This window comes from Chanodichthys erythropterus, chromosome 9 (assembly GCF_024489055.1).
Source record: "Chanodichthys erythropterus isolate Z2021 chromosome 9, ASM2448905v1, whole genome shotgun sequence".
In the NCBI taxonomy this organism is placed as follows: Eukaryota; Metazoa; Chordata; class Actinopteri; order Cypriniformes; family Xenocyprididae; genus Chanodichthys; species Chanodichthys erythropterus.
This window is the reverse complement of record NC_090229.1, coordinates 34,928,516-34,946,474: the sequence shown is the minus strand read 5'-3', so window position 1 is coordinate 34,946,474 and position 17,959 is coordinate 34,928,516. Positions and strand designations below refer to the sequence as shown.

The window sequence follows — 17,959 nt, the reverse complement described above, 5'->3', positions numbered from 1 at the left end:
ATGAACATATCCCATGTACACGTCACCAAAACAGTGTTATTTTAGTATTATTTAGTATTTTTATTTTTTATATTTATGTATTATTTAGTATTTTATTGTACTTTCAGTAGAAGAAAATACTTCATATTAAATTGTACACTTAAGTGAGGACTCTCACCAGACAGCCGAGGGTGGCCCTGAGGAAGGAAAGGACAGTTGGAGAGATTGGTGCAGATGCAGTGAGGATGAATCGCAGGTTTCCACCCAGACTGGCCTACAGGAAGAGAGAGAGAGAGAGAATGAATGGACATTATTTTGCTTTGCTCACGTCACAAACATATATATATATATATATATATATATATATATATATATATATATATATATATATATATATATATATATATATATATATATATATATATATATATATATATAATCTACAAAGGGGTGCTCCAATATCTTTTCATCAAATCGTTCAATATCAGGAGCGTTTGGTTATTGTGACAGAGATGTACCTGTATCTTATTGAAGATCAGTCGATCCCACAGGCTGTTGTTCCTCACGACTCCACTGCTCAGTTCTGCCTGTTTCCTCCTCACGGCGTAATGAAGAATGACTCTTCTCAACGGAGACGTAACAGAGCCCAGAATCTACACACACATATGACATTCATCACTTTAAAGTGAGTGATTATTCTCCATTTGTGTCGAAGAACTCAACACTGCTGTGCAGAACACACTTTATCATAGATGCGGTTGAGTAATCGAGGGACCACGGGGAAGAAGGTGGGCTTCAGGGTCTTTATGTCATCCATCAGCAGAGAGATGTCACCTTGGTAAAAACCAACTCTTGCTCCGTGACAAAACATTGACACCTGATGAACAGAGGAAGAGCACACAATAAAACAGAGAACAAAGATACAGCTAAGGACATGAAGCTGGACAGATTGTTTGTTGTATTAAATTCCAGTCAATATGCAATCAAAGGTAACACTTTACAATAAAGTTCATGGACGTTCTGGCTTTCTAAATGTGTGTCGCTCAAGTCTCTAGACCAGGGGTTCTCATTGACAAATGAAAAATAAAATAAAATAAAATAAAATAAAATAAAATAAAATAAAATAAAATAAAATAAAATAAAATAAAATAAAATAAAATAAAATAAAATAAAATAAAATAAAATAAAATAAAATAAAATAAAATAAAATAAAACAAAACAAAACACATCTGGGTTAATGTTAATTTATACATTACTGGTTTGAAAAGTTTGGAATAATTATGATTTTTTTTTTTTTTTTTTTGAAAGAAGTCTCTTCTGCTCACCAAGGCTGCATTTATTTGACCAAAAATACAGTAAAAACAGTAATATAGAGAAACATTATTACAATTTAAATAAATTATGCAAAGGTGAATTTTTAGCATCATTACTCCAGACTTCAGTGTCACATGATCCTTCAGAAATCATTCTAATATGATGATTTACTGCTCAAGAAACATTTCTGATTATTATCAATGTTAAAAACAGTTACTATTAAGTTAATACTGCTTAATATTTTTGTGGAAACTGTTATACACTACCAAAAGTAAGATTTAAAAAAAAAAAAAGTAAGAAAAAAAGAAAATTAATACTTGCTATTCAGCAAGGACACATTAAATTAAACAAAAAATAATAGTGAACATTTATAATGTCAGAAAATATTTCTTTTTCAAATAACTTCTGTTCTTTTGAATGTTTCTATTCATCAAAGAATCCTAAAAAAATGTATCACGGTTTCCACAAATTTAGTTTCAGCATTTATAATAAGAACTATAATTAATAATTGACCATTAGTAATAATTGATAATTGAGTAGCAATTCAGCATATTAGAATGATTTCTGAAGGATCATGTGACACTGAAGACAATGAAGACAATTAAAAATTAATCTTTGATCACAGGAATAAACTACATTTTAAAATATTACAACAGAAAACAGTTATTTTAAATTGTAATAGTATTTCACAATATTAGTTTTTACTGTATTTTTGATTTAAATAAATTGAGACTTCTTTCAAAAACATTAAAATAAAATCTTTATTATAAACTACTCTAGTAGTGAAAATATACTATTCATGATAATTCATACTACATTAATGTTGATTTATATAATTTGAAATGTTACATTACATTATTTAGGATTAATAAATATTGTAAAATCTCAATGATCTTTTTTCACACTTTTAATAAATATCCCTGACCTTATTGTACACCATCAGAGCATGTTAATTCAGTGTGAACAAACTTCTCACACTATTTACACTACATTATTATTTATACTGCATGGCTGTTGAATGCTCGAATCTGATTGGTTGATGAACATTTTAAGGTGTGCAATTATTTTCAGGCAAACGCACGGCTAAAGTGCAGGCAGGTCTTGACCACATTGCAGTTCCATATCACTTCACCAAATGATTTGAGGTCCTTGAAAGGTCCTTACAACTTACAACCGCGAAAGCAACAAAACCCACAATGATACTGACCATGAAAATTAATATAGAAAGGTGTTTTTAACTGATTTTATCAGTACATTTACAATAATAATAATCATAATAATAATTTAAAACAATACTATTCTATCCTAGTAGGCTATATTTAATCCAATCAAAACCAGAGAGGGGGGAATCTCAAAAAGTCATGTTCTGCATTATTTCTGTTTTATTTATTTATTTTATTTTTTAATGTATTTTTTTTGCTCCATTCAGAAACAGTCAGATTAAATTAGTGAGGTGGTCTATGAATAAAGTTTCATAAGCAGAAACTGTGGCGATGATGATGATGATAATAAATGTCAGAATTAGTTCTTGAGAAGCAATAGGTAGGGTTACCTGAATCATACGCTCAAACATGTGGGCGAGTGGCAGATAGGAGATGGACACATCCTCTTGACGAATCACAAAGAAGCCCTGGTGTGTGTGCATATAAAATATGACATTAATAAAATTAAATGGACAATAAACGTATTGATTAGACAAGCTGATATGATTTAACTGGTTATCAATTCTGCATTTTCACAGGCATTTTCCCATTAGCAGCTGTTTTAAGAAGCAGTTCATTACTGAGAAAAACAATATGAAGTCTATTTCACCATTTTAACACACAACCTGCAGAAAGAGGAACAAAGAGCTTTCTAAACAGGACTTGAAAGAGAAAGAGGTCTCATGAGAAACACAAGGTCTCTATTAAAGAAAAAAAGCAGAAGGAAGAGGAACAGGACAGAAGATAAGATGAAAGCTACGGAGAGATGAAGTTTAGGAGGGGAAATGTCACAAGTTGAACGATAAGAAAGCAAAGAAAGCAGACATACAGGAAGTTCAAATCTCTCTGAACTGACCTCAAGGATCTTGATGACAGAGGAGGTGTTGGAGGCGATGTTGCCGTGAGTTATCATGGCTCCTTTAGGCTTTCCTACATGAAACAAAAGAAACGCATCTAAACCAATAACTAAACATCATAGTCACATTATGGTATTAAAGAGTTTAAATTTCACAGGTTAATGTGCCACACAATAAAACTGAACACATGTCAAATTTGGTTACATATTACAACAGATCAAAGAACGACCCATAAAATGAATGTTGGTCAGTACCTGTGGTCCCACTGGTGAAACACACAACCGCCAGATCTTGAGGTTTAGGAGGCTGAAGCAATACAAAAGTAAACAAACATAACAAGCTAGTTAAAATCTAGATCAAGATGCCTCTACAAAGCAAAAGATTAACCACTTCATGCATTATCTCTGATCAGATAGCTATTCGATCGTGAAAATAAATGCCCTCTGAAATGCCATCGAGACGGATTGCAAACACTTTGGTAAAAAACAAAGGTGTGAGAGTGTTATTATGTTATTATGAGTGTTATTATCCCGGTACCACAGCTTGTTTTTGTTACCTTACGGAATATACTGCAAAATATAATGCGATATATTACAATACATTTCAATATACTGCAATATATGCATTGAACATGTATGGCTATATATTGATACACATAAAATATTTATATAGGGGGGAGATCTGTTAGTGTTTAAAGTTGTATTATTTTGGAATTTAAAAGGGTTTTTGTTAACTAACTTGAAAATATGAAACATTTAAAATGTAAAAAATGTGTTGCATAATATATTTTACCATATGTGTTTATACTGCATGAGTAAATATATCTGCAATATATTATGCATGCAGTACCATATCTGATCACATATAAATCTATATATTATGAAGTATATTACTGAATATAAAATTACATACATTATGATATATTAGTAAATATATTAACACATTTTTCAATATATGAAAAGCAGCAATTCCTTATGTATTATTCAATATTAGGGCTGTCAAACAATTAATCGCGATTAATCGCATACAAAATAAAAGTTTGAGTTTGCATAATATATGTGTGAGTAATGTGTGTAAATATGTATAGATAAATACACACAAATTAATGTATATATTTAAGAGAAATATGTTATTTATGTACAAAAAAAAATATTTATATATAATCGAAATTATATAAAAATATAAATAAATTAATATACTTGTAAATATTTCTCAAATATATACATGGATGTGTTTGTATTTATATATAAATAATAATTACACACAGTACACCCACATATATTAGGCAAACTCAAACTTTTATTTTGTAGGCGATTAATCGTGATTAATCGTTTGACAGCCCTATTCAATATATTGTAATATATTTACACAATATATTTTCAAATATACTGTTAAATCATGATATATATTGATCATTCATATATAGGGAAATATATATATTTTTTTTCCATAAGGGTAGCCCATCTGCTTGTCAAATAACACGCAAACCGCTGAATCTCCTGAAGCTCAACACACAGCTATCTTCATTAAAAGTAGTGAGACAGTGCTGATGCCACTCTCTCTCTCCTACCACTAGTTGATAAATAAAATGCAGAGCATATCTGTTGCTTTTGTTGACATGAACATGGTTTAATAAATAGAACAGTTTTAGCAAATCATGTAGCCATCTGGTCAGTAAAAACACATGAAGAGACAAGTGTAAAAAGGCCCCAGTATAATCATTCTGTCATCTAATGTGTTCAGTCTGGAAAATCATGGCACACCCTGATATGTCTTTGTACGATGTGATTGCTGGCCGATTACATTTCAATCACGTATCTTGAATCTGCAGCCAATAAGCTTGCTTGCTCAACACTTAAAGAGTCTGGTTCAGTGTTCGCTGTAAGCCAGGCCTGCAGCATGAGTTCCTCTGAACCCCTCCACCTCCCCCAGCACCACCTGTCTAGATCTGCTGTGAGGGATATTATGCATATCTCTTTGTGCAGCAGCAGAACATGTTTTTGCACTCCACTGTGCTGCTTTCTCATTGTTTTTCTATGCGAACATGCACTAGATGGACTTGCTGGGCGATTACACTCACGTCTTGTGTTCTTTGCAGCTTTTTGGCTTTCTAAAAGTGTGCCGTTCAAGTTCAAAAAACATGTCTGTAGATCAGGGGTTCTCAACTCCAGCCCTCAAGGTCCAATTTCCAGCTGAGTTCAGCTCCAAACCTAATCAAAAACACCTGAACAAGCTAATCAAGGTCTTCAGTATTACTAGAAAGTTGCAGGTAGGCATATTTAATCAAGGTTGGTTGTAAACTCTGCAGGAAAGTGGAACTCAAGGGCCAAAAAACAAAAAACGTGTTCTATGTGAATGGTCCCTTACAAGCTTACAGCAGCATGTCTGTGTAAGTCTTGGCAGTAGCAAGTCTCTGTACTCGATAACAGCAGTAACAGAGTGCATAGCAGATCTAGTCAGCCAAGACCAAATACATTAATACTGTCACTTCCATCAACATGCTAAAACTACTCTGAGATTTGTCGTAACTGAACTAGAAAAAGGAGAAAAGCAAGGAGCTCTTACCACAGGTGGCTTTAAGTTTTCTCTTCCCAGATCCTGCAATGCATACACACACAGATTTGGATCAACCACAGAGCTTTTTTTTTCTAAATTGTAAATAAAACAAAGATGTTTTATAAGAAAATACTCTTTCAGTTTTTCAATTTTGAATGTTTAAATCAATGTTACTTGGCTTTTCTTTGTAATTATTTGTGGAATTTACAAGCGATTTCTGATTGAAAATTGTTTTATAGTAAATCCTACATCAAATTTTTTTCAGTGCCTCATAATCATGTCTTTATGACCAGCAAATAAACTGTAAAGGGGAAAAACAATATGAGGTTGACATGCCATGGGTTAAAATTAAAATTAAAATGACCCCATGATTTACTCACCCTCAAGCCTAGGGGTATATTTCTACTTTCAGACGAACACAATCAGAGTTATATTTAAAAATATCCTTAGTCCTCCAAGGTTTATAATGGTTGTGAATGAGGGGCCGCATTTTGAAGTCAAAAATAAAGCATCCATCCAAAAAAAAAAAAAAAATCCATACGACTCCAGTGGGTTAATAAAGGTCTGCTGAAGCAAAGCAATGCATTTTTGTAAGAAAAATATCCATATTTAAAACTTTATAAATTCAAATAACTAGCTTCCGGTGGACGACTGTACACAGAATGCGCAAGTCGACTTGCTCCTCTTCTCTTATATCGAAATCACATTTTTGAATGGGTTTTGTTTCACAATCCTCTCCAGGGTGTGGTTATCCCTATTGCTTGTACACTTTTTTCTACCACATCTTTTCCTTCCCTTCGCCTCTCTATTAATGTGCTTGGACATGGAGCTCTGTGAACAGCCAGTCTCTTTTGCAATGACCTTTTGTGTCTTGCCCTCCTTGTGCAAGGTGTCAATGGTTGTCTTTTGGACAACTGTCAAGTCAGCAGTCTTCCCCATGATTGTGTAGCCTACAGAACTAGACTGAGAGACCATTTAAAGGCCTTTGCAGGTGTTTTGAGTTAGTTGGCTGATTAGAGTGTGGCACCAGGTGTCTTCAATATTGAACCTTTTCACAATATTCTAATTTTCTGAGATACTGAATTTGGGATTTTCCTTAGTTTTCAGTTATAATCATCAAAATTAAAAGAAATAAACATTTTGAAATATATCAGTCTGTGTGTAATGAATGAATATAATATACAAGTTTCACTTTTTTAATGGAATTAGTGAAATAAATCAACTTTTTGATGATATTCTAATTATATGACCAGCACCTGTATACCCATAAGACCTTCATTCATCTTTGAAACACAAATTAAGATATTTTTGATGAAATCCGATGGCTCAGCGAGGCTTGCATAGACAGCAATGGTACTTCCTCTCTCAAGATCCATAAAGGTACTAAAAATATATTTAAATCAGTTCATGTGAGTACAGTGGTTCAATCTTAATATTAAAATGTGACGAGAATATTTTCTGTGCCCCAAAAAAACAAAATAACGACTTTTTAACAATATCTAGTGATGGCCGATTTCAAAACACCGCTTCATGAAGCTTCGGAGCTTTAGGAATCGAATCAGTGGTTTGGAGCGCCAAAGTCACATGATTTCAGCAGTTTGGTGGTTTGTCAAGCGAGCCGAATCACTGATTTGACGCAAAAGATTCGTAATGCTCCGAAGCAGTGTTCTGAAATTGGACGTCACTAGATATTGTTAAAAAGTCATTATTTTGTTTGTTTGGGAATACAAAAAATATTCTCGTCGATTCATAATATTAACATTGAACCACTGTACTCACATGAACTGATTTAAATATGTTTTTTAGTACCTTTAAGGATCTTGAGAGAGGAAGTACCATTGCTGGCGATGCAGGCCTCACTGAGCCATCGGATTTCATCAATAATAACTTAATTTGCTTAATTTGTGTTCAGAAGATGAACGAAGGTCTTACGAGTGTGGAACGACATGAGGGTGAGTAATAAATGACATTATTTTCATTTTTGGGTGAACTAATCCTTTAAGATCATTTGCATGGAATAGACTTAAAGGCCTGTTTAATTGTTAGTTGAATGAAAAAGTAAATTACTACAAAAATGCTATAAAATTGTAAAAAATATATATATATATATATATATATATATATATATATATATATATATATATATATATATATATATATTATCTTGATATTTTGTGTCATTGCAATTGCATTAAATACTATTCCTGACCATAATCTGTGAGAGCTGTAGTATCTCCACACCGCACTTCCTTCCTCTCTCCAACAGGGCGTCGCTGAAGGGGTTGAAGAGCACCAGACAGGAGAGAAGGGGGGTCACACCCTTCTCCTTGTTCTTTAATAGAGATTCTGCCTTATCCTCCTTATCACAGATCACCATAGAGACCTCCGCTGGAAAGAGATAAAAGACAAGAGATGAAGCTCAAAAAATGCTGTGATGTAAATTAGAGCACTGCAGCTTCAATAAAAGACAATATAAGAATGAGGTCATGTGCCTGTCTGTCTTACTCACCCAGGTTAAGGATGTGAACCATAGCCTCTAATCCAAGAGTATCGTACAGAGGCACCAGAGCCATGGAGAACGTGTAGCAGGCCAGCTCTGCAATTACCCACTGCAGCCAGCAGGGGGAGACAAAACAAAGCATGAACATATTAGAAACATCCAGTTCTAATCCACCGGGAGAAATCTCTCTGTTAGCATTTCCATTCTCCTCAATGGCAGTGTGACTTTCAGAAGTATGTGACTTGGCTCACAGCCATTCATTGATTAACTGATTAGTGAAAATGCTTCTATTTCGCTTTTATTTAATAAAAACAGAATTGCAATAAAAAAAAAAAAATCATTACAAATTACATTATCTGCATAACAATCTGAGTGAAAAGTTGAGCTGAAAAATGTACATGATAATCAATATGGTTTAGCATTTTGCAAAACCTGATAATGACAATGTTATCCAGCATGATTTGAGAATGATCCAAAGATTTTTGCCTCAGTGGAATCAAGAAAATATTACCTTTTGCGTTTTTTTTTTAAAATCTATCAGCTTTTTTGCATATTTAAATTGCGAAAACTATGCTTGAGTTAAAGGGGTCCTTGATTATGATTTCACTTTTTTACTTTAGTTTACTTTGAGCATAAACAACACCTGCAAAGTTACTATGCTCAAAGTTCAATGCAAAGGGAGGACTACAACAAACAGCTGATAGGGACTACAACAAGCTTCTTCTGGTTTGTTGACAGCACAAACCCCAAAATTAACATAAACCCTGCCCCCGGGAACACACAACAAAGGGGCTGAGGTCATGTTGGGCTGCTTTAGAGAAGAGGAAGAGTTGTTGTAGTTGTTGAGACGCCGTCATTTTATGCCGGACTGCTTCACAAATGAGGGTCAATTCAACACTGAATTTGCACAAAAGATTAACATGGCGGCACATGCCAATCGATGATTTGAATCAACTCCACAGCAATTACATAATTTATCCACGAAACATTCAGAAACGTCCAGTTTCATTCTAAAAGTTGTAAGTTCTTCCTGAGTCTCTCCATCAGTGTCGACTCCGGTTTGAACAATGTAAGGCTGAACACCGTTACTGACAATCCTCATTTTGGCTGCGTGAGAATCTCCAGCTTTGTTGTTGTTGAGCTGTTAAAGCTCCGCCCTCTTCTGGAAAGGGGGCCAGAAGCAGCAGCTCATTTGCATTTAAAGGGACACACACAAAAACAGCATGTTTTTGCTCACACCCAAATAGGGGCAAATTTGACAAGCGATAATAAATGATCTGTGGAGTATTTTGAGCTGAAACTTCACAGACACATTCTGGAGACACCAGAGACTTATATTACATCTTGTAAAAAAAAGGGGGGGCATTATAGGTTCACTTTAAAGAATCTAAAAATATAAAAAACTAAATAAGATATGAAGACCCATCTTTACTAAATTTGGATTAACTTGATTTTCAATTGATCTGACCGTTTTCAAGGGTATCAAAAGGAATAAAACTGTTCTTAGAGAAGAAGAAATATTACATTCCAAAAAATATTTTTGACAGACAAAGGTGTCTGACATGTACTCTGGGAGTGTTTTTTCACGGACATTTGAAGGGAAAAAAGGATAAATCTTAATTAATTAAATATTGATTTTCTTTTTTTTAGGTTTAAATGAAAAAATTTAAATGACAATGATAGCAGGCTTTCAATTTAATCTAACACTTTTGGATTCCATCTCTTTTTTTTTTTTCATCAGCATTTACACATACCCATTTGTTTCAGAGGCAGAAAAACTTGATTAAAGATTATGAAAAAACACTTTGCACATAATTGGTTTGGAATCATTGTGATTTTTAAATGTTTTTAAATTACATTTTTAAAATGTTCATATAGAAACATTATTTTAAATCGTAATAATATTTCTCAATATTACTGTTTAAGACATCAAGTTGTGTCCTACCTCTGGTCTGTTTTGGGCAAAGATGCCCACAAACTGCTGAGGGTTTGGTTTGCATCCTTTCGCTAGCAAACCTGATCCCAACACCTGTGCCCTTTCTGCGACCTGTAACAAAATCATTGTCATGATAATCGCTCAGAACGTTTTTTACATGATTATTATACAGTAATTAATGTGTTATAACATGCATTGCTCTCACCTCAGTGTAAGAGATCCACTGATAGGGCTCTCTGGGTTTCCTAAAGCCAAGACACGGGCCGTCACCTGCACAGCACAAATAATACTGTTAGTTATTATATGGCTCTCTGGAATACTTGATTCTATGTTATACTGTGGACATTTATATATTTTATAATGATTACTAGCTATTGAACTGTATAATTGGCTGATTTTCTATGATGCTCTATGTGCTTTGTGTCCTGATCACATTGTACATCACCCCTTACTTACCGCTTGTCTGCTGTTATAAAACTATTATTCTTTTAGCTTCAATCCAGATGCTTTCTATGTTCCATGAATCCAAACACAAAAACACTTCAAACACAAGCAATCGACTATGAATCTATTTCACAATCCCTTCACTGAAGGGAGCTACATGTGATGAAAGCATTATCGATCCAAGAAAGCCTTGCAGAGCACTGCAGTAAATGAAAAGAAAGGAAAACCGAGAAACCATTGAATTCATCTAGGTTCAACAGATTTCACCACTACAGAAATTGAAATAGTCACTCAAAGTGTTTTTCTGTATAATTATTCTCTTTTCAAAGAGGACAAGAGACACTGTGGTTGTGTTTGTTTGAGCATTACACAGACCTGCTATCCGCAGTCCTCTCTGGAACATGTCGTAAGCGGTCTTTGTGTCCTCGTAGTAGAACTCCAGCAGATTGTCATCCTTCAGTAAAGCGGAGCGCCTACAGCTCTGGTCTCCCTGGAAACACACGTGGACATAAGCATGTGTTAATATAGCATCAATCGTTCAAACCGATATTCAAAGCTCCTCATCTCGTTCAGCATACTGTGCACAGCATAAAAATTTGATGCATGTTCAAATAACTTACAACTCATGCCATAAGCTACCCAAACACACAGTGTGCAATATTGTATGCCGCAATGCACCTTGACCTTCTATTTCCAATGTGATGAATAAAGCAGAAGCAATGTTAAATATGTTTCTCTCTCTCTGCACCTGGAAAAAAAGGCTTTTGTTAGGTCTTGTAGCTTGATAAGACTGGTCTGTTGGCTAGTTTTTTGGTCACTTTTCAGCTAAACAGGCAGACCAGCTTGACCAGCTCAGCTACACCAGCCTGACCAGCTTAAATCAGCAAAGACCATCAAACCAGTTTAGGCTGATTTAAGCAGGTATATAGGCCCTCTCCCAAAAGGGCCATCAAATTGATGAGTACGATGAGTTCTTAGGGCTGTCTTCCACCATGTATTTGGATGATGCATTGCTGATGTAAATATTTCATGTAGGCTTAGATGAGCCATTGCATTCTAAGATGCATTGGGATATGAACAACTGCATGATTGAGCAATACATCCACTATGCTCTCCTGCTTAGTCGATCAACCCCCAAAAGACCACTTATCCTTCCTGTACTTCCTGAGCCTTTATCCCGAGTACATTCAAGGGTGTGAAATCTCAGAGACCTTTCTAGTGTGTGAAATCTCTGAGCCTGTTCCAGCCCCAGAGTGAACTGCTGAAAATGCTACATTGACAATTATGGCCAAGACCATATTGTGTGTGAGGGCTGCATATACATCAGCTCCAGCCCCTAAGCAGAGTCTATTGAAGGCTCCAACCTCTGACCAGAGTCCAGTGAAGGCTCCAACCTCTGACCAGAGTCCAGTGAAGGCTCCAACCTCTGACCAGAGTCCAGTGAAGGCTCCAGCCCCTAACCGTAGTCTGGTGAAGGCTCCAGCCCCTAACCAGAGTCCAGTGAAGGCTCCAGCCCCTAACTATAGTCTAGTGAAGGCTCCAGCCCCTGACCAGGATCCAGTGAAGGCTCCAGCCTCTGACCATAGTCTAGTGAAGGCTCCAACCCCTGACCAGAGTACAGTGAAGGCTCCAGCCCCTAACCATAGTCTAGTGAAGGCTCCAGCCCCTGACCAGAGTCCAGTGAAGGCTCCAGCCTCTGACCAGAGTCCAGTGAAGGCTCAAGTCCCTAACCAGAGTCTAGTGAAGGCTCCAGCCCCTGACCACTTTCCAGGGATGGCTCCAGCCTCTGACCAGAGTCCAGTGAAGGCTCCAGCCTCTGACCAGAGTCCAGTGAAGGCTTCAGCCCCTGACCAGAGTCCAGTGAAGGCTCCAGCCTCTGACCAGAGTCCAGTGAAGGCTCCAGTCCCTAACCAGAGTCTAGTGTAGGCTCCAGCCCCTGACCAGTTTCCAGGGAAGGCTCCAGCCTCTGACCAGAGTCTAGTGAAGGCTCCAGTCTCTAACCAGAGTCCAGTGAAGGCTCCAGTCCCTAACCAGAGTCCAGTGAAGGCTCCAGCCCCTAACCAGAGTCCAGTGAAGGCTCCAGCCCCTAACCATAGTCTAGTGAAGGCTCCAGTCTCTGACCAACCCCTGACCAGAGTCCAGTGAAGGCTCCAGTCCCTAACCAGAGTCCAGTGAAGGCACCATCCTCTGACCATTTTCCAGGGATGGCTCCAGCCTCTGACCAGAGTCCAGTGAAGGCTCCAGCCTCTGACCAGAGTCCAGTGAAGGCTCCAGTCCCTAACCAGAGTCCAGTGAAGGCTCCAGTCCCTAACCAGAGTCCAGTGAAGGCTCCAGCCCCTGACCAGAGTCCAGTGAAGGCTCCAGCCTCTGACCAGAGTACAGAGAAGGCTCCAGTCCCTAACCAGAGTCCAGTGAAGGCTTCAGCCCCTGACCAGAGTCCAATGAAGGCTCCAGCCTCTGACCAGAGTCCAGTGAAGGCTCCAGTCCCTAACCAGCGTCTAGTGAAGGCTCCAGCCCCTGACCAGTTTCCAGGGAAGGCTCCAGCCTCTGACCAGAGTCCAGTGAAGGCTCCAGTCCCTAAAAAGAGTCCAGTGAAGGCTCCAGTCCCTAACCAAAGTCCAGTGAATGCTCCAGCCCCTAACCAGAGTCTAGTGAAGGCTCCAGCTCCTGACCAGAGTCCAGTGATGGCTCCAGGCCCTGACCAGAGTCCAGTGAAGGCTCCAGGCCCTGACCAGAGTCTAGTGAAGGCTCCAGCCCCTGACCAGAGTCATATGCCCACTCTCATCGCCGAGCTCAGCCCAGTGCCTGCTCTCGTCCCTGAGCTTACCCAAGAGCCCACTCCAGAGTCCTTTTCAGCCCACGAGCTTGCTTCAGAGTCCTCTTAAGCCCATGAATTCCACTTCAGCCCCTGAGTCCACTCCAGTCCATGAGCCAGAGACCACAGAGCCTACTCCAGTGTCTTTTCCAAGAAGGGGGGGAGGGGAGCTATACATACCCAGCCATAGTGATCAAGCTAAGCCTCTGGGTCAAGGCCACAGAGGTCGATCCTTCCTGGGCCCTTGGGCTACTTGCATCACTATGGCCCCCTGAACCGCCGGTGCCCCCTTGGTCTCCTAAATTGCCAACACCCCCTTGGTCCCCTGAACTGTCGGCGCTGCCCTGGCCACCTGAAGTACCGGCACTGCCCTTGAGGTGTCCTGTTCTGCCGGAGCCACCCCTTGTCAGCCTCCAGGGCACCCACCCTCCCACCCATTGGATGCTTTATGGTGCGAGGATGTTCATCCGGGAGGGGGGAGCATGATTTGAGTTTATAAGCTCATGTCTGAGTTTCTTTGTTAAACTTCTAGGTTGTTAATTCATTCTCTCACAGTCTGTTCCCTGCTTGTTTGTCACAATGGTTTCTGATTGATTTGAGTATTCTGTTCAAGTGTGTTTTGTTAATTTGCTCCCTTGTTTTCCATGTATATAAGTCCTCAGTTGTGTTATTTTTTCCTGCATTTCCCTAGTCTTCTGTTTGTGGATTGAAATAAAACTTCTGTGGATCTGAACTCCTGTTTCCAGCGAGTGGTTCTACTATACAGCGTGACAAACACGTAATTGAGGAATCATGTGAAAACAATACAACATTTCTGCATACATTTTTAAAATACTGTATTTAGGTATTAAGAGTATGCAATTCATCACTGGCAGTGCTATTTTAATATTATTTATAGACCATTATAGTATTAATATTTTGAATTAGCTTTTATTTTATAGTTTCAGTTTTTATTTTAATTGTAGTTTAAGTCATTTTGTTATGCTTTGTCATTTTTGTCATTTTTTTAATTTCTATATAGCTTAAAATTATTTTTATTTTAGTGTTAGTAATTTTAGTACTTCATTTAACTTAATTTAAGTTATTTCAGATAGTTGGAAAGTTGTAATATATATTTTATTTCAGCTTTATTTCAATTTGTTTCAAATTTTGGATTTGTTTTAGTTAATAACAACACTGTTACCTGTACAGGAATAGACTGGGCCTGCAGGTTACATGGAGGCTGGATTGGTCGAGGTCTGGTCACCAGCCAATAGGTTGTGAGAGAGGCTAGCGCTCCTAACCCGATGATAGAGGATGGAGAGAGGGACAGAGAGGAAAAAGAGAAGGACGAGGGGAGAGACGGAAGGAGGGTCTTCAGATTGTCCACTTCAGACTTCCCGTCTCCTCCACTGAAACGCAGGGAACGTAACCACTCCTGAAACTGCATAGCTGTGAGAGAAACACAGATTCACTGCCATCAATATCATCATAAGAGTAAAATGGTGAACAATCCCTTTAATGTTGTTTGTTGATTTTTTTATTTTTTTTATTTTTTCCATCATTGACATATGCTTTGGCACTACTGTGTGTAAACAGAAAATAAAGATTGTTCTAAACTCTCCTGTCATTTGCCATTGGTTGACCAAACAGGTGGTCCTGTCCTCAACTAAGACCATTGGTTGAATCAATGTAATGTCCAGCTGCTCAGACAAATACATTACTATTCTGTTTGGTGATAGTGGCACAGAAATGACACATTTCATCTTTAACCATAGAAAAAGTACATCAAAACACTGTCATTCTATTTACTGGTGTCAAATATGCTGAATTGGCCTTGTGATACCAGCTATCCAATAACCATCCTCAAAGCTGTTAGAAATGTTCTTTTTAGATAATAAATTGCTGTTAACACAAGTCCTGACACTCTCTTGAAATCCTGATCCCATCACAACTGTATGCTGAAATTATTTGGTGCATTAATATTTAGTTTAAAATTAATGTGCAGTGACTCCAAATTAAGAGCAACTTTCATTGATTTGTTGTAAAGATGTCTGAGAACAAAACCTGAATGAAAAGCACTCAGCCTTGAGAGAAGCCAACAAATGTTTTGGGCCCCATTTGAATACCAGGAGGAAGTAATGATGATTGGACGACACACAACAGGCGCTCGGGTAACTCTCGGCCATTTTCGAGCCGGCAGCCAAAACACAAACACAAGCAGGTGTGAATGTGTTGCAGGACACACAGAAGGACAGGTGGAGATGAAGAGAGCTGCTCGTGTGAGAGGTGTGTTTTCTCACTGACAGGCTGCAAATGAATTTTAATGCTGTCCAGCAGCAGAACCTGACACTGATGAAGAGAGTACAGTCGGCATTGATTTGGTGGTGAGATGGGGTGACTGGGAGGCCCGAGTGTGAATGAGTGTGATCGCCTTTGCCAATGAGACGATCTGTAACAATCACATGAGACGACCCAAACACGGTCATTTCCTGGGACTTGATTCACAGTCTCACAGAATGCTCCCTCTCTCTCCCTCTCTCGCTCGCCCAAATAAACCCCCTCATCTCACCCCCTCTCTTCTCTAACCTCTCACCCATTTCCTCACCCATTAAAGAACAGGAGGATAAAGGGTGATGTCATCACCCCTCGCCCTGCATTGGTATTCCCACAGCGAGAGGGAAAATGCCCTCCCCCCACCCCTTTCTCTCCTTAAATGCCACCAGAGCAAGTGCCATGATGTTTGCCTCCAGAATACTTAACACTAGAGACTCCGAAGCCAGCCAGAGTCACAACTAAATGTTTAGTGTGGGACAGGTATGGGGTTTGTAATGGCCATGGATGATCTCTAGACAGCTGATGGGTGTATATACATACAGTGGCATGCCAAGGTTTGTGAACACCATGTAGAATCTGTGAAAATGTGAATAATTTTAACAAAATTAGAGAGATCATACAAAATGCATGTTATTTTATTTAGTACTGTCCTGAGTAAGATATTTTAGTCCACAAGACAAAAAATTGCTGAATTTATGAAAATAACCCCGTTCAAAAGTTTATAAACCCTTGATTCTTAATACTGTGTGTGGTTACCTGATGATCCACGACTGTTTGTTTGTTTTGTGATGGTTGTTCATGAGTCTCTTGTTTGTCCTGAGCAGTTAAACTGAGAAACTCAGGTTCTTCAGAAAAATCCTCCAGGTCCTGCAGATTCATCAGTTTTCAAGCATTTTTGCATATTTGAACCCTTTCCAGCAGTTACTGGATGATTTTGACTTTTCACACTGAGGACAATTGAGGGACTCAAACTCAACTATTAAAAAAGGTTCAAACATTCACTGATGCTCCAGAAGGAAACACGACACATTAAGAGTCAGGGGGTGAAAACTTTTGAACAGGATGAAGATGTCACAAATGTTCTTATTTTGTTTAAATACCATTTTTTTTTTGTTATGTTTGTTTGTTTTTTCTTCATTTAGTACTGTCCTTCGGAAGCAACAGAAGATACCTGCTTCCCTGTTTCCCGGATGAAAAATTATGTGCAATTTACCTTGATCTTCAAAAAAATTCAAAAAGTTTTCACCCCCCGACTCTTAATGCATAGTGTTTCCTCCTGGAGCGTCAGTGAACTGGTTGTGTTTGAGTCCCTCAATCATCCTCAGTGTGATAAAATGGATCTCAAAATCATACAGTCGCTGCTGGAAAGGGTTCAAATATGCAAAAGATGCTGGAAAACTAAAGAATCAGCAGGAGGATTTTTCTGAAGAACAGAGCTCAGTTTAAATGCTCAGAACAAACAAGAGACTCATGAACAACCATCACAAAACAAACACACACAGTATTGAGAACCAAGGGTATGTAAACAAAAAAAAAACAAAAAAAAAAATTTGTCATGTGAATTATAAACAAACATCTTTTATGTAAACTATTTTATTTAGGACAGTGCTAAAAAAAAATGGCATGCATTTTGTATGATCTCTCTTATTTTGTTAAAATTATTCACATTTTCACAGATTCTGCAAGGGGTTCACAAACTTTCGCAGACCACTGTATATATACACATTACAACTTTATAATGACTATTGAGACCAAATGTATACCGATATTACTATTATTTGCAGTAGTTTAATAATATAGACTCAAAATTCATTAAAAACAGACAATGTCTAGACCACAAAAACTCCAATATCTTTGTACTCATTATATAAATCAATATTTTACCCCATAACCATTATTAATAAAGTATTTATATAAAAGTGCCACAGATTATTACCCTAATTATCCTATGCCATCATATTCAAAGAGTAAGTGCTTAATTTGACCTTTAATATTAAATTCATGTGCAGTCACACATGCGTGTAAATCAACTATTTTACA

At 37.7% G+C, this 17,959-nt stretch overlaps 1 protein-coding gene across 2 annotated transcripts in view; it reads right to left on the bottom strand.

Annotated features, from left to right (window-relative positions):
• Nucleotides 1–17,959, bottom strand: part of acsl2 (acyl-CoA synthetase long chain family member 2) — a 39,528-nt gene that overhangs the window by 9,422 nt on the left and 12,147 nt on the right. The window contains exons 2-14 of one of the 2 annotated variants that reach the window (XM_067394061.1): nucleotides 14,787–15,034; nucleotides 11,164–11,278; nucleotides 10,550–10,614; nucleotides 10,354–10,455; nucleotides 8,418–8,517; nucleotides 8,118–8,296; nucleotides 5,918–5,950; nucleotides 3,607–3,658; nucleotides 3,352–3,425; nucleotides 2,846–2,923; nucleotides 722–856; nucleotides 498–632; nucleotides 158–253 (exon numbers count right to left, since the gene is read on the bottom strand). In XM_067394061.1, the coding sequence (XP_067250162.1) occupies nucleotides 158–253; nucleotides 498–632; nucleotides 722–856; nucleotides 2,846–2,923; nucleotides 3,352–3,425; nucleotides 3,607–3,658; nucleotides 5,918–5,950; nucleotides 8,118–8,296; nucleotides 8,418–8,517; nucleotides 10,354–10,455; nucleotides 10,550–10,614; nucleotides 11,164–11,278; nucleotides 14,787–15,032 (1,410 nt within the window). In that variant the 5' untranslated portion in view covers nucleotides 15,033–15,034. Of the gene's footprint in view, nucleotides 1–157; nucleotides 254–497; nucleotides 633–721; nucleotides 857–2,845; nucleotides 2,924–3,351; nucleotides 3,426–3,606; nucleotides 3,659–5,917; nucleotides 5,951–8,117; nucleotides 8,297–8,417; nucleotides 8,518–10,353; nucleotides 10,456–10,549; nucleotides 10,615–11,163; nucleotides 11,279–14,786; nucleotides 15,035–17,959 lie in introns of those variants that run through there. The other variant, XM_067394062.1, reaches the window with a different exon arrangement.